Below are 15,896 nucleotides of genomic sequence, written 5' to 3' on the forward strand. Positions count from 1 at the left end.
ACTTGCGATCATCATCTGTATCTGGTGTTCCTAGTGTGGCCTCTTCTACATCAGTGTCACCTAATGTAGATAGGGGGACTGCTTCGTTGAACATCTTTTTCTCTGACCATCACAAGTGGCGTGTTTTCCCAGTAGCCACCCATTTTAATCCTACTTCCCGTTCCCATTCTGACATGTCAGTCCATGGCCTTCTCTGTTACCACAATGAGGCTGCTCAGTTTGGAGGAGCAGCACCTCATATTCAATTTCTCTTAACTTCTGGTAATTTATTTCTCCTTCCCCTTCTCTCTTTTTCTATTCCCCATTCTAACCCCCCTCCCACCCCTTCTTTTCCTCACCTGAACATCACCACCTCTGGTGCCCCTCCTCCTTCCCTTTCTCCTATGGTGTGCGCTTCTATCAGATTCCTCCTCCTTCAGCCCTTCACCTCTTCCACCTATCACCTTTCAGCTTAGTATTTCATATCCCCTCCCCGCCCACCTACCTTCATCCTGCACCTGGTTCACCTATCATCCGCTAACTTGTACTCCTTCACCCCCCCCCCCCCCCCATTCTGGCTTCTGCCTGTTTCTTTTCCAGTCCTATGAAGGGTCTTAGCCTGAAACATTGGTTGTTCATTCCTCTCCGTAGATGCTGTCCGACCTGCTGAGCTTCCCAGCATTTTGTGTGCGTTGCTCAAGTTTTTCAGCATCTGCAGAATCTCTTGTGCCTAAGGGCTTTTAAAAATTATTTTTATAATGCTTTTAAGTGGATGGAGTGAGATCTCACAGGGATGCCAGGGTCTGCTCAGATTTTTCATTTTTATCCTATTTTGAGTTGTTTTGACTGGAATACACAGCTCCCTCTGGTGTCCTGATGCACAGTTTCATGGCAACATCCCTGACTACACAGTCCATCAGGCTGATAAGCTGTCTACTGTGTTGGTTACTGATCTAGCTAGCTTCCTAGATTACTATCTCCTCCACAATAATTCAAGAGCTCCTGCATTCCAGTTAAACTACATCATAATTAGTGGTATCAACTACCCCCAACCAGAAGTCATATCACCTTGGCTCAATAAAACACTCTGTTCCCCTTTAATCTTCTAATCTATCATGCCATGTATTAAATAGCTACTAGATCAGATAGCAGAGGATCTTCCCATCATGAGTCATGTTGCCGACTTACTGTAACACTGTAGTTCCAACTTGTGCCATATACCAATATCATTTGAAAAGTGAAACCCAACACTGAAATATTTCCCATTTAACTTTTTTAGAATGATAGTTATTGGAAAAGGTGTCCCTGCACATTCCTATCTGAGGCACACATAAACTAAATAGTGTTTCCAACTGTTTTCCCAATAATCTATTTAGGAAGATGGACTAAAATCCCACAAGGAGACTGAGACTTGTGCAGATTTTTCAGCTTTTTTTGCCCCCCCTGTATTGACTGGAAGCTCGGGATCACTCTCAAGTCGAGAAGCTTCTTTTATTAAAACACCACTGAATGGTATCACAGCAAACACAGATGTACTTTGCTGCAGCGTTGATAACTTTGCTGCTAGGTAACTTTCCTCTTGAATAAAGATGGGATTACAGGACTCCAATACGTTTATCCTTGCTTAGTAGCTATAGAGAAATACAGTACTGTGCTACTTTTCTGTTTTCACAGAACAAATCGAGAGAAGCTAAATTGGAGAAAGAGCAGCAAAATAAGTTGTTTGAGGAGGAGAAAATGCGCGTTGCTCGGATTCGTCAGCAGCAGTTGGAAGTGCAACAGTTCCGTATCTTTGAAGAGCAGCTTAAGAGGCAGGACCTTGTGAAGGAGAAGCAGAAAGAGGTAAAGTCACACATGACGGAACGGAACGATGGAGGGATGTTGACATGCACCGCTGCTGCCTATGGAAGTTCCGAACCTTCCCTTCTTCCCCAGTTGGGAGCTAATGCTGCCGGACAGATGCCAGGTGATGCCCAGCCAGGATGGTGCCCTCCTGTGGATAGGTCGCTCAAGCCACAGAGCAGCCCCAGTAGTAAGTGAGCCTTCTCTGATTTTCAGATGGACTATTGCCGATTGCTTTCTTAATTGTGCTTATCTGTCTTGCATCCATACTTGCCCATCGTCAATCAGGCCAGATCTCTTGTTACATTTGTGCAGAGCAAGAATGACAACAGAGTAATATGATTAAATGTTTTTTACTGAGTCATGTTAGTAACGGTACACGCTGGGTAATGTCCAATGTTGCAGGTTATATCGGAGGGATAGGAAGGTAGGCAGGCGTGGCTCTGCTGGTTTAAAAAAAAAAGGCATCAAATCATTAGAAAGATGTGACGTAAGACTGGAAGATGTAGAATCCTTGTGGGTTGAGTTAAGAAACTGCAAGGGTAATAGGCCCCTGATGGTAGTTATATACAGACCTCCTAACAGTAGCTGGGATGTGGGCCACAGATTACAACGAGAAATAGAAAAGATGTGTCAAAAGGGCAATGTTAAGATATTCATGGGAGATTTTAACATGCAGCTTGATTTGGAAAATCAGATTAGTAATATATCTCAAGAAAGTGATTTTGTTGAATTCCTTCAAGGTGACTTTTCAGAGCAGTTTGTCATTGAGTCTATAGGGGATCAGCTATACTGGATCGGGTGCTATGTAATGAACTGGAGGTGATGAGGAGCTTAAGATAAAAGAACACGTAGGAGGCAGTGATCACAATATGATTGAGTTCAACTTGAAATTTGACAGGGAGAAAGTAAAGTCTGACATAGCAGTATTTCAGTGGCGTAACAGAAATTACAGTGGTATGAGAAAAGAGTCGGCCAAAGTAAATTGGAAGGAGATGTTGGCAGTTTCTGGGAAAAATGAGCAAGGTGCAGGATAGACGTATTTCAAAAAAAAAGAAATACCCAAATGGCAAAATAGTACCATAGCTGACAAGGAAAGTCAAAGCTAATGTAAAAGCAAAAGAGAGGGCATACAACAAAGCAAAGATTAGTGGGAAGATAGAGGATTGGGAAGCTTTTAAAAACTTACAGAGAGCAACTAAAAGAATCATTAGGAGGGAAGAGGTGAAATATGAAAGCAAGCTAACAAACATATCAGAGTGTAAAAGCTTATATAGGATATAGGCGTTTGCCTGATGCCAGCCCCCTAGGCCTAAGTCGACGTAGTAGTAGTAGTATAAGGCCACTAGAAAATGAGGCTGGAGAAATAATAATGAGGGACAAGGAGATAGTACATGAACTAAATGAGTATTTGCCATCAGTGTTCACTGTGGAAAACACTAGCAGTGTGCCAAATGCTGAAGGGTGTGAGGGAAGAGAAGTGAATGCAGTTGCTATTACAAGGGAGAAGATGCTCAAAAAGCTGAAAGACCCAAGGGTACATAAGTCACCTGGACCAGATGAACTGCATCCTAGGGTCCTGAAAGAGGTGGTGTTAGAGATTGTGGAGGCATTAGTAATGATCTTTCAAGCAACATGGCATGGTGTCAGAAGACTGGAAAATTGCAAGTATCACTCCACTCTTTAAGAAAGGAGGAAGGCAACAGAAAGGAGATCATAGACCAGTTAGGTTGATATCAGTGGTTGGGAAGATGTTGGAGTCGATTGTTAAGGATGAGGTAATGCAGTACTTGGTGACAGGACAAGATAAGAAAACTCAGCATGGCTTCCTTAAGGGAATATCTTGCCTGATGAACCTGTTGGAATTTTTTTTGAGGGGATTGCAAGTAGGATAGATAAAGGAGATGCAGTGGGTGTTGTATATTTGGACTTCCAGAAGGCCTTTGACAAGGTGTCACACATGAATCTGCTTACCAAGTTAAGAGCCCATGGTATTATAGGAAAGTTACTGGCATGGTTAGAGCATTGGCTGATTGGTAGGAGGCAGTGAGTGGGAATAAAAGGGTCCTTTTCTGGTTGGCTGCCAGTGACTAAGTGGTGTTCCGCAGGGGTTGGAGTTAAGACCGCTTTTTTTATGCTGTATATCAATGATTAGTTGATGGAATAGATGGCTATGTTGCCAGGTTTGCAGATGATACAAAGATTGGTGGAGGAGCAGGTTGTGTTGAGGAAATAGGTAGGCTGAAGAAGGACTTAGACAGATTAGGAAAATGGGGAGAATATCCAAAATTCTGAGATGCAAAGGGACTTAGGAGTCCTTGTGCAGAATACCCTAAAGGTTAACTTGCAGGTTGAGTCAGTGGTGAGGAAGGCAAATGCCATGTTAGTATTCATTTCAAGAAGTCTAGAATATAAGAGCAGGAATTTGATGCTGAGGCTTTATAAGGCACAAGTGAAGCCTCACCTTGAGTATTGTGAACAGTTTTGGGCTCCTCGTCTAAGAAAAGATGTGCTGGCACTGGAGAGGGTTCAGAGGAGGTTCACAAGGATGATTCTGTGAATGAAAGTGCGATCATACGAGGTATGTTTGATGGCTTTAGGTCTGTGCTAGCTTTAGATGGATGGCGGGGGGCAATCTCATTGAAATCTTTCGAATGTTGAAGGGCATAGACAGAGTAGATGTGGAAAAGATGTTTCCCATGGTAAGGGATTCTAGGACAAGAGGGCGGGCACAGCCTTAGGATAGAGGGGCGCCCATTTAAAACAGAAATACGGAGAAATTTCTTTAGCCAGAGGGTGGTGAATTTGTGGAATTTGTGGAGGCCGGGTCATTGGGTGTATTTAAGGCAGAGCTTGATAAGTTCTTGATTGGACATGGCATCAAGGGTTATGGGGAGAAGTCTGGGGAGTGATTGTATAAACTAGTAATTGTCTATGAAAAATATCACTGATGACTCTAGAGCAGGGCAGCTCTTAATATTACTCAAGCAGCTCCCAGATGTAACTTTTGAGAGTTTATAATTCATCTGCTTCCCCACCACTTCCAGGCCACGCAGTCTACATTACAACTGGCTGCTTGAGAGAATTGACTTTCTCCCAGTTCCTGCACTGATTACCTTAAATCTCGGTCCAGTTTCTCTCTCAGAGAGGAGGTAGAGTGACAAGAGATTCGGCAGATTCTGGAAATCCAGAGCAACACAGGCAAAATGCTGGAGGAAGTCAGCAGGTCAGGCAGCATCTAGGGAAATGAATAAACATCAACTTTTTGATCCAAGATTCTTCAGCAATACTGGAAAGAAGGGGGAAGAAACCAAAATAGAAAAAAGTGGGGGGTGGGGGGGTAAGGGTACAAACTGGAAATGGTAGGTGAAACCAGGTGAGGGGGAAGGTGGGTGGACCGGGAAAGGGGTATGTGAGAAGTTGGGAGGTGATGGGTAGAAGAGGTAAGGGCTGAAAATGAAAGAATCTGAAAAGGAGGAAGGAGAGGCACCAGAGGGAATTGATTGCAGGTGAGGAGAAAGGAGGGGGTAGGAGGGGAGTCAGAATTTGGAATGGTAAGAGAGAGAAGGGGAAAGAAATTACTGGAAGTTCAAGAATTCAGTTTTCATGCCTTCGGGTTGGGTGCTACCCAAACGGAATATGAAGCATCGTTCCTCCAACCTGAGGGGGGCCTCATTGTAGTAGAGAAGGCCATGGATCAACATGTTGGAATGAACGTAGAACATAGAAATCTATAGTACATTACAGGCCCTTCAGCCCACAATGTTGTGCTGACCATGTAACCTACTCAGGAAACTGCCTAGAATTTCCCTAGTGCATAGCCCTCTATTTTCCTAAGGTCCGGGTACCTATCTCAGAGGCTTTTATGAGGCCCTATTGCATCCACTTCCACCACTGCCACTGGCAATGCATTCCACACACCCACACTCTCTGTGTGGAAAAACTTACCCCTGACATCCCCTCAATACCTATTTCCAAGCACCTTAAAACTATGCCCCCTTGTGTTAGCCATTTCAGCCCTGGGAAAAAGCCTTTGGCTATCCTCATGATCCACATGGAATGGAAATGGAAGTCGAATTAAAATGGGTGGCCATCAGAAAATCTGGCCTGTTGTGGCAGATGGAACAAAGGTGCTCGACGGAGTGGTCCCCCAATCTAAATTGGATGTCACCGATATTGAGGAGGCCACACCAGGGCACCAGATACAGTAGATGACTCCAACAGACTTGCAGGCAAAATGTTGCCTCACCTGGAAGTGCAGGTGAGGTGTGATTGGATGGAAGAGATTTTGGACGAAGAAGAGGAGAAGTGTCATTCAGAATGTTCCACTTCCACAGAAAACTGTAGAGGCCAAGTAGCTGATTGCATTTAAAAACAAAGGATGTAGAAGGATTTCTAGATAAAAAGACATCAGCTGGGATATTGATTATAAAGGATCAGCCAGGACTCTAAAGAAGAGTGGAACAGGTGTAAAAGGCTGAATGGCCTGTTGCCTGCTCCTGTTTTCTATGTTTCCTCTGGTCTACTTGACCAAGGCTTGCCTGCCTTAGTCTGAACTGAACACAGTTTTCATAAGTGAAATTACTGATTTCTGCACAACCAGCAGCTGAACACAGCCCGGTTTGCACTAATGTGCTCAATAGATCTCAGCAGGGTAGTACCAAAGCTCTGTGCACAGAGATCAATGCAGGCAAAGTTATCAGTCACTCTCCATCCATAAGAAGTATACGTGCTTTGCTACTGTTTTGTTGCTTGTTGTCCTACTGAGCATTGTGGGCACGCTATGTTGGCACTGGAATTTATGGCAACACTTGCAGATTGCTGCCAGCATACCTTTGGGTGTTAACGCAAACAAATTTGAGTCTTGAATCTTGGAGATCGGCGAGATGTGATCAAAGTTACCACACTCGCAACAAAATCCATAGAAATTACGCCAGGTATGATCGATGGCGTGAATGGCCTGTTAATCTTTTATTGGCTTATTAATATCACATGCACTGAAATACAGTGATATGCTTTTGTTTGCATACCATCTAGTCATGTCTTTCTATGCATAAGTGCATCATCGTACAAAAATACATCTTGTTTATGAAGTATGTATTTTATGGAAAACGTTCTGTATGAAATATAAATATGAAATCATTCTTTCACACACATTGCAAACACTCAATTTAACACCATAGAACTCCACTGATAATCTGCATTACAGGTAGCAATTACTGATAAATAAATGTGCAGCACATTTTTTCCTTTCTAGTTCAGAGTTATCCTGAGTTTGAGTATTGATGAAGAATGGAAATAACCACATCAATTTATGTCTTATGAGGATTAGTTGAGTGAGCTAAGGCTTTTCTCTTTGGAGCGAAGGGGAATGACAGGTGACTCAATGGATGATCGGAGGTGTAGATTAAGTGGACAGTCAGAGACTTTTCCCCCCAAAGGCTGAAGGGGCAAAATTATAAGGAGATTGAAGGAAAGTATGTGGGGGATATCCGAAGTAAGTTTTTTTTTAATACAGAGAGTGGTGGGTGAGTGGAAAGTACTGCCAACCGTAGTAGTAGAAGCAGATGCATTAGGGCCATTTAAGAAACTCTTAGATAGGGTCATGGATGATAGTGAATTGAAGGCTGTGTGGGAAAGAAGGGTTGGATTGATCTTAGAGTAGATTAAAGGTTGGCACGACGTCATGGTTCGAAGGGCCTGTACTGAGCTGTACTATTCTGTATAATCATTTGTTTTCAAAGCATTGCTCAAGCTGAGCTCTCCAGCATGGCGTGACAGTACGGTGCGTATGTGCTGTACTGCTACCGCAAGACAACAAATTTCACGTCATATGGGACAGTGATAATAAACCTGATTCTGACATCGCACTGAGCTCTTCAAAAAACAGCTGCCCACATCGTTCTGAATCTACGTTGCATGGGCCATTCTAGCCGAAGAGTGTTTCACTGTTAATAAAAGTTTCGTATTGGCAGAACTATCATTCACCGTTCCACATTGAATTGAATGCATGCCAGACTCGGCAAGTTCACTTCTAAACCCACTCCAATGCACGCTGAACAAATGGAAGTCGTCGTTTTATTGGAAGTGTACAGCTGTTTGCTACTTAATATCTTGCAGAGCAAAATGTCGATGGGCTTCAGTATGTGGTCCTTCCAAAGAATCTTTGCCAACAGTTTTTGAAGCAGGCTGATGCAAATACAGCACGAGGAATAGAAACCTGTGGAATTCTTTGTGGGAAACTGGTAAGATTTAAAAAAAAAATTATACCTTTAGCTTCTGGTGCTGCTTTCCCGTCTTCCCTTTGATTTGTATCTGTGTAGGTTTAGTTACACTGAATTCTGCAACATGTTCAGAACAAAAGAAGAACAACATCAGACAGTAGAGGCAGGAGTAGGTCGTTCAACCCCTCCAACTTTCCCCACTGTCAATCGTGGCTGACTGGCCCCTAGCCTTGTCTTCTATGCCCGTTAGCCCTCAGTTCTCTGACATTTCAAATATTTCTCTTTAAATACTTCCCATGATTAAGCCAACATATTCCTTTAGGGTAGAGAATTTCATTGTTGTAACCTGTTTTTCACAGATGGGGTAGAGATTCTTAGAGTTAGGGAGTGAGGGAGAAAGTGTTAAAGAGGGAGACTGTGTGGAAACAAGCCCTTTGACCCATTGAGTCTATGCTAATCATGAGCCACCCATTTACAATGATTCTCCATTAATCCTTTTATTTTCTTTCTCCTCTGCCATGCATCAACACACTAAAGGCAATTTTCAGTGGCCAATTACTCTACCAATCTGCGTGTATGTGGGATGTGGAGTACCTGGAGGAAACTCGTACAGTCACATGGAGAATGTGCAAATTCCACACAGACGGTATTGAACACGGGTCTCCAGCACTGAGGCATTGGCTCAACTAGCTGAGCCGCTGCGTCACCTTGGGTTCTCACTCTGTTGTCCTTGTAGCACTGGGCTCTGCTAAAAGCATGTGCTTGCCATCCAATAGTTGTACACTGGACAAAGGAACTGGCGAAGTAAGTGCAGAAGACAGGAAAGTTGGTTGTGGAGCTTTAGACTATACCTTGATGAACTCTGAATGACAATTGTAATTTTTTTTTTTAAATTCACTTTGCATACAGCCTACGGGTAAAATTAAATGTAAAGATTGCCGTGAATTCTGTGATGTTCTTCAAGCCCCATGAACACGGTGGTTCACAATAAGTGTGTGGCTACAGCTGAATCTTCAACAGCGATGAGCTGATCTAGACTCATTGAAGGATAAGCTTCCACTACACTACCCAGATGCTGGGTGGCTTCTGCGCCTGCTGCATCTGATAGCGTAACGTGTGATAATAGAGTTGCCCAAAACTTAACTACTGAAAAGAATGGTTTCGCAAGCTGTGCAGTGTTAGTGTTGCACTACTAGCGTATACGTCCCACACTAGTGATCAGGTGGTCTTTTGAGCATTTAATGATAGTTGCCCATCAGATGACACAAAGGTTGGTTGTGTTGTGGATAATGTAGAAGGTTGTCGTAGGTTTCAGTGGGACATAGATAGCTTGCTGAACTGTGCAGAGAAATTCAATTCAGAAAAGTGTGAAGTCGAGCTTGAGGGCAGAGTACAAGATTGACAATGTGGAGGAACAAAAGGATCTTAGGATCCATGTCTGTAGATTGCTCAAAGTTGCCACGCAGGTTGACTGAGTGATTAAGAAGGCAGATGGAGTGTTAGCCTTCGTTAGTCAGGGCATTAAGTTCAAAAGGCACAAGGTGATGTTGCAGTTGAATGGAACTTTGATATTCTTGGTGTATTGTGTTCAGTTCTGGCCACCTCATTATAGGAAGGATGTGGAAGCTTTGGAGAGGGTGCAGAGGGGATTTACCAAGTACTGCCTGGATTGGTGATGACTTGATAAAAGTGCACAAGATGATGAGACATAGATAGAATGAACAGCCAGAGACTTTTTACCAGGGTAGAAATGGCTATATGAGGGGCATCATTTTAAGGTGATTAGAGGAAACTATAGGAGGGATCTCAGCCGTAGATTTCTTACACAGAGAGTTGTGGGTGTGTGAAACATATTGCCAGGGCAGATACATTAGGGAGATTTAAGAGACTATTAGATAGGCATGTGGATGAAAGGAAAAGGGAGGGATTAGATTGATTTTAGTAGAGTAAAGGGTCAATACAACATTGTGGACTAAAGGCCCTGTACTGTGCTGTAATGTTCTATGTTTATCAGGCTGCATGAAGTTGGTGTGCAGCCTACACTTGGATTAATTGTGTGTCGTGATTCCTGGGATCTGTTACATTTAGGCCTAAACCACCTGGACTGTTGTAACTTGGATTTGTCATGTCACTAGACTGCTTTAGTAAAATTGTTTTAATATTGATGCTTATTGCTCCAATATTCTATTTGCAGACACATGACGAGTTTCTGGTTACACATGTGATAATACCTAAGCAGTCAGGGGGACCAGATTACTGTGACACTGAGAATGAAGAAGAACTGTTTACTATTCAGAATAAACATGGCCTTATCACTCTGGGTTGGATCCATGTGAGTAAATGAAATGAATGCTTTGGGAATAGTAGGGGATTCAAACTTTGCTAATACTATCTCTGACACAATCAGATTAAAAATTTCTGAATGCATTCAAGAAGAGGTTTTTTTTTTTAGCCTGTAGAAAGCCTAATGAGTGCACAAGTGAGGCCGGTGGATGAAAGGGTTATCAGTGACAAGGGAAGGAATGAAGGCAAAGTTCAGAGTTTTGGGTTTTTCTCGCAAGAACATTTTGCTTTTTGAATTAAACGTATGCATTTTTTAAAATTTGCTTGTAGACTCATCCAACACAGACTGCATTTCTTTCAAGTGTGGATCTTCATACTCATTGCTCCTATCAGTTGATGTTGCCGGAGTCCATTGCAATTGTTTGTGCTCCCAAACACAATGAGTAAGTATACATATAAATATGAAGCCGGTAGTTATTTATGCCTTTACACTCATGCTAATAGTTGTGACTTAGAAACCGAGACAGATTTTTTGCCTGCCAGGGTGTAGAGCCTTTCCCGCTGGCGGCAAGTATTGGCAATTGGATTGTGCTGCGTTTGGTTGTAGTGGCACTCTCACTTAAAGTGTTGACGTTAGGAGTGCAAGACTTGAGTGCAAAATCTAGACTAATGTGCCATGGAATTATTAATGATATTGTATGAACTCTCATTGGGTTATAAGAGGACATGATTTCAAAGAAAGCCCCTGAGGCCCCTCCATTTAAACAGGTGATTTGGCTCTTCAGCATGGCGAGATTGCCCACATCACAGTACTGCCTACGCTTTGGAAGTACTTCATTGTTGCAGTGTAATTTTGGGCATTCTGAACTTATAACAGATGCTAAATAAACACATATTCTTTCAATCATAAATTTGCCTGTTTGATTTTGAAGCATGGGCAGCCGTCAAATTTATAACGTATGCTGTTGTCAGCAGACTTTCCATTCAGCGGTTAGGATCAATGGAGCAACATTGAGAGTGCCTCAAATAAAGAATAAGCTGTGGACTCTTTCTGCAGTGCTTCTGTACGCCTCTTCCTCCCGTCCACTGCTACCCCAATAACAGTTTCTGAGATAGAGTCATCTCCTTCCCTTCAGGGACAGCTTCCGGGGTGGTCTGGAAGTGTTGGGACAGGAAAAGTTATTTCTTAAATTGTAAAAATATCCATAATTACATTCACTGTACATCCTGTAATGCAACGGGCCAGTACTAGAAGGTAGGACTTGATAGGGTAGCCCTTTGATTAGCATGGACAAGTTGGGCTGAATGGCCTCCTGTGACTCAAAACAATCGAGTGGCACTGTGCTGACACTTAGGGTCCAATTGAACTCCCTCCACTTTTCCCTTTTCTGACGAGCAGTTTATACTGTATTCCTCTCTGTTTTGTTTATCTAACCTTTCCTTAAACCACCTGTGCTATTTGACCCAACTGTTTACATTCCAAGTATTTTTTTTCACCATTCTCTGGATGTGAATATTTCTTGTAGATACGCTAGTTGATTTTGGGTTCCTATTGTGTATTAATGACAAGTTTTGCTCTTCCCACCGGTAAAGAATGCTGTCCCATGCCCCACTACTGCACCCTCTCTCTCCTGCATCTCCCTTTTGTTTATAACTTTGTCCTTCCCTCCATCTCTCTTTTTATAACTTCCTCCCTCTCTTTTTCTGTTTTTGTATCTGTCTTTCTATATGTCCGTTTTTGCCTGCATTCCTTTCTGAATCATCTGGACAAGCACTTGAATCACCAAATGGGATCTTGATGAACCAAATGGGATTAGATCTAGATAGGTTTTTGCTGGATGTCCGGGTTACAGGCACTGACCATGGGTCTGTGCTGCAGAAGGAAAAAAGAGAGAAGAAGGGAGCGATAGTGATAGGGGACTCGATAGTGAGGGGGACAGACAGCGGATTCTGTGGACACGAACAGGACACCAGGATGGTATGTTGCCTTCTAGGTGCCAGGGTCAGGGACATCTCAGATCGCGTCCACAACATTTTGGAGAGGGAGGGGGAGCAGCCAGATGTCTTGGTACATATTGATACCAATGATCTAGGAAGCAAAAGCAATGAGGTCCTGAAAAGGCAATTTAGAGAGCTAGGGAGAAAGCTGAGAAGCAGGACGTCCTGGGTAGTAATATCTGGATTGCTGCCCGTGCCACGCACCAGTGAGGGTAGAAACGGGATTATTTGGCAGATAAATGTGTGGCTGAGAAGTTGGTGCAGGGGGCAGGGCTTCAGGTTCTTGGATAATTGGGATCTCTTCTGGGGGAGGTATGACCTGTTTAAAAGTGACGGGTTGCACCTGAACCCGAGGGGGACCAATATTCTCGCGGGCAGGTTTGTTAGAGCTGCTTTTTGGGGAGGGTTTAAACTAATTTGACAGGAGGGTGGAAACCAGAGTGAAGGGACTCAGGAAAGGATGGATGGTAAAAAAGTAAAGATAGCATGCAGTCAGACTGTCAGGAAGGGCAGGCAGTTGATGGGACGTAGTTGCAGCCAACAGGCTGAGTAACAAATCATTAGGGATGCAGAGTCAGAAAGGACAGCAAATACAGCACTCAAGGTGTTGTATCTAAATGCATGTAGTATGAGAAATAAGGTGGATGATCTTGTTGCAATATTACAGGTTGCCAGCTATGGTGTTGTGGCCATCACTGAATCGTGGCTGAAGGATGTTTGTAGTTGGGAGCTGAGTATCCAAGGTTACACATTACATGTTATATTGGAGGGATAGGAAGGTAGGCAGAGGGGGGTGTGGCTCTACTAGTAAAGAATGGCATCAGATCAGTAGAAAGATGTGACATAGGATCAGAAGATGTTAAATCCTTGTGGGTTGAGTTAAGAAACAGCAAGGGTAAAAGGACTTTGATGGTAGTTATATACAGGCCTCCCAACAGTGCTCGGGAGGTGGACCACAGATTAAAAAAGGAAATAGAAAAGGCGAGTCAACAGGGCAATGATATGGTAGTCATAGGAGATTTTAACATGCAGGTTGATTGGGAAAATCAAGTTGGTAATGGATCTCAAGAGAGTGAGTTTGTTGAATGCCTAAGAGATAGCTTTTTAGAGCAGTTTGTCTTTGAGCCTACTAGGGGGTCAGCTATACTGGATCGGGTGTTATGAAATGAAATGGAGGTGATTAGGGAGCTTGAACCCTTAGGAACCAGTGATCAGAATATGATTGTGTTCGACTTGAAATTTGATAGTGAGAAAGTAAAGTCTGATGTAGCAGTATTTCCGTGGAGTAAGGGAAATTACAGTGGTATGAGAGAGGAGTTGGCCAAATTAAATTGGAAGGAGCTGCTGGCAGGGATGTCAACAGAGCAGCAATGGCGTGTGTTTCTGGGAGAAATGAGGAAGGTGCAGGACCCGTGTATTCCAAAAATGAAGAAATACTCAAATGGTAAAATAGTACAACCATGGCTGACAAGGGAAGTGAAAGCTATTGTAATCGCAAAAGAAAGGGCATACAACAATTAGTTGGAAGGTAGAGGATTGGGTAGTTTTTAAAACCCTACAGAGAGGAACTAAAAAAAAATCATTAGAAAGGAAAGATGAAATATGAAAGCAAGCTAGCAAATAATATCAAAGTGGATAGTAAAAGTTCTTTGCAAGTATGTCAAAAATAAGAGAAATGAGAGTGGCTACAGGACCGCTAGAAAATGAGGCAGGAGAAATAATAATGGGGGACAAGGAGGTAGCTGCTGAACTAAATGAGTATTTTGCATTAGTCTTCACTGTGGAAGACACCAGCAGTGTGCCTGATGTTGTAGTGTGTGAAGGAAGAGAAGTGGGTGCAGTTACTGTTAAAAGAGAGAAGGTGCTCAAAAAGCTGAAAGATCTAAAGATACGCAAGTCACCCGGACCAGAGGAACTGCACCCTAGGGTTCTGAAAGAGGTGGCTTTAGAGATTGTGGTGGCTCTGGGTCTGTACTCGCTGGAATTCAGAAGGCAGGAATCTCATTGAAAACTTTTGGATGTTGAAAGGCCTAGACAGAGTGAATGTGGATAGGATGTTTCCCATGGTGAGAGAGTCTACGACAAGAGGGCACAGCCTCAGGAGAGAAGGGCACCCTTTCAAAACAGAGATGCAGAGAAATTTCTTTAGTCAGAGGGTGGTGAATTTGTGGAATTTGTTGCTACATGCAACTGTGGAGGCCAAGTCGTTGGGTGTATTTAAGGCAGAGATTGATAGGTTCTTGATTGGACATGGCATCAAAGGTTACAGGGGGAAGACTGGGAACTGGGGTTGAGGAGGAGACAGAAAAAAGGATCAGTCATGATTGAATGGTGGAGTAGACTCGATAGGCCACATGGCCTAATTCTGCTGCTGTGTCTTACGGTCTATGTCATGACCATGATAGGCCAAAAGAGCTGCTTCAGTGCTGTATGACTGACGATTTGCTCTGTGAGGTTCCAAAGCTGATTTGTGTGTTGATCCTTGTTTCCTGTATAGAATGGGATTACGGGTTATTACAATAGACCAAGGTAACTACTGGCCTTGCAGACCTGCAGTTATTACTTTAATTGCAAATTTGTAGCCTGTATGCATTTACTTTTCAAGTAACTGATGCCTTCCATTCTGACATTGTTAACTTGAATTGTTATCGATATTCAGTTACTTCACTTGGTCTTGAAGAATACCTTCATTTCTTGTTGACCAGTGTTTGCTACTTTCTAGGACTGCAGCCTTCCGCCTTACTCCTGCAGGGATGTTGGAAGTTTCCTCCTGCCGAAAGAAAGGGTTTCATCCACATTCTAAAGAACCAGCTCTATACCAAGTATGTGTCTAATATTATCATATAGAATTACTATTTCTTGCTGTGAACAGGTTGTGAAAGGAAGAGGTAACCATAAGACCATAGGCTAATTCATTTCCCTCTCAGCCCCAGTCTCCTGTCTTCTCCCCGTATCCCTTCATCGAGAACCTATCTACCTCTGCCTTAAGTATACCCAATGACTTGGCCTCCACAGATGCTTGTGGCAACGAATTCCTCAGATTCACTGCTCCCTGGCTAAATAAATTCCTCCTCATCTCCATTCTAAATGGACATCCCTCTATTCTGAGACTTTGTTTTCTGTTCTTAGACTCCCCCACCATAAGAAACATCCTCTCCCCATCCACTCTTTGAGGCCTTTCAACATTCGATAGGTTTCAATGAGATCTCCCCTCATTCTTTGAATTCCAGTGACTATAGGCCCAAGAACCATCAAGTGCTCCTCAAAGGAAAAGCCTTTCAATCCTGGAGTCATTTGAAACAGTGAAGCCATTTTACTACTTTTGCTTACTATGTCTTTCAACAAGATCATGGCAGATTTTTAACCTCTGTGTCACTTTACTGCTCTACCGCCTTGTCCTTCATGTTAATATACAGACATCTATTGATCCCTGTCTTAAATTGCTCAATGACTGAGCTTCCTTTCTTTATTAGTTTGAGAAATTCAAAGATTCACCATTCTCTAGGTGAGCTGACACTTCCCTGGGTTCCCTAATTCTAGACACCCCAGTAAAGGGTAAACAAATCCCTC

The 15,896-nt window shown here is 43.0% G+C and overlaps 1 protein-coding gene across 8 annotated transcripts in view; it reads left to right on the forward strand.

The window, feature by feature from the left end:
• stambpl1 (STAM binding protein-like 1) overlaps positions 1 to 15,896 on the forward strand; it is a 69,449-nt gene that overhangs the window by 43,903 nt on the left and 9,650 nt on the right. For 6 of the 8 annotated variants that reach the window (XM_072239259.1, XM_072239256.1, XM_072239255.1 and 3 more), the window contains 5 exons: positions 1,654 to 2,011; positions 7,942 to 8,066; positions 10,240 to 10,377; positions 10,659 to 10,771; positions 15,049 to 15,148. In XM_072239259.1, the coding sequence (XP_072095360.1) occupies positions 1,654 to 2,011; positions 7,942 to 8,066; positions 10,240 to 10,377; positions 10,659 to 10,771; positions 15,049 to 15,148 (834 nt within the window). Of the gene's footprint in view, positions 1 to 1,653; positions 2,012 to 7,941; positions 8,067 to 8,582; positions 8,850 to 10,239; positions 10,378 to 10,658; positions 10,772 to 15,031; positions 15,149 to 15,896 lie in introns of those variants that run through there. The other 2 variants (XM_072239260.1, XR_011882699.1) reach the window with 2 other exon arrangements.

Source organism: Mobula birostris, chromosome 21, assembly GCF_030028105.1.
Source record: "Mobula birostris isolate sMobBir1 chromosome 21, sMobBir1.hap1, whole genome shotgun sequence".
Classification (NCBI taxonomy): domain Eukaryota; kingdom Metazoa; phylum Chordata; class Chondrichthyes; order Myliobatiformes; family Myliobatidae; genus Mobula; species Mobula birostris.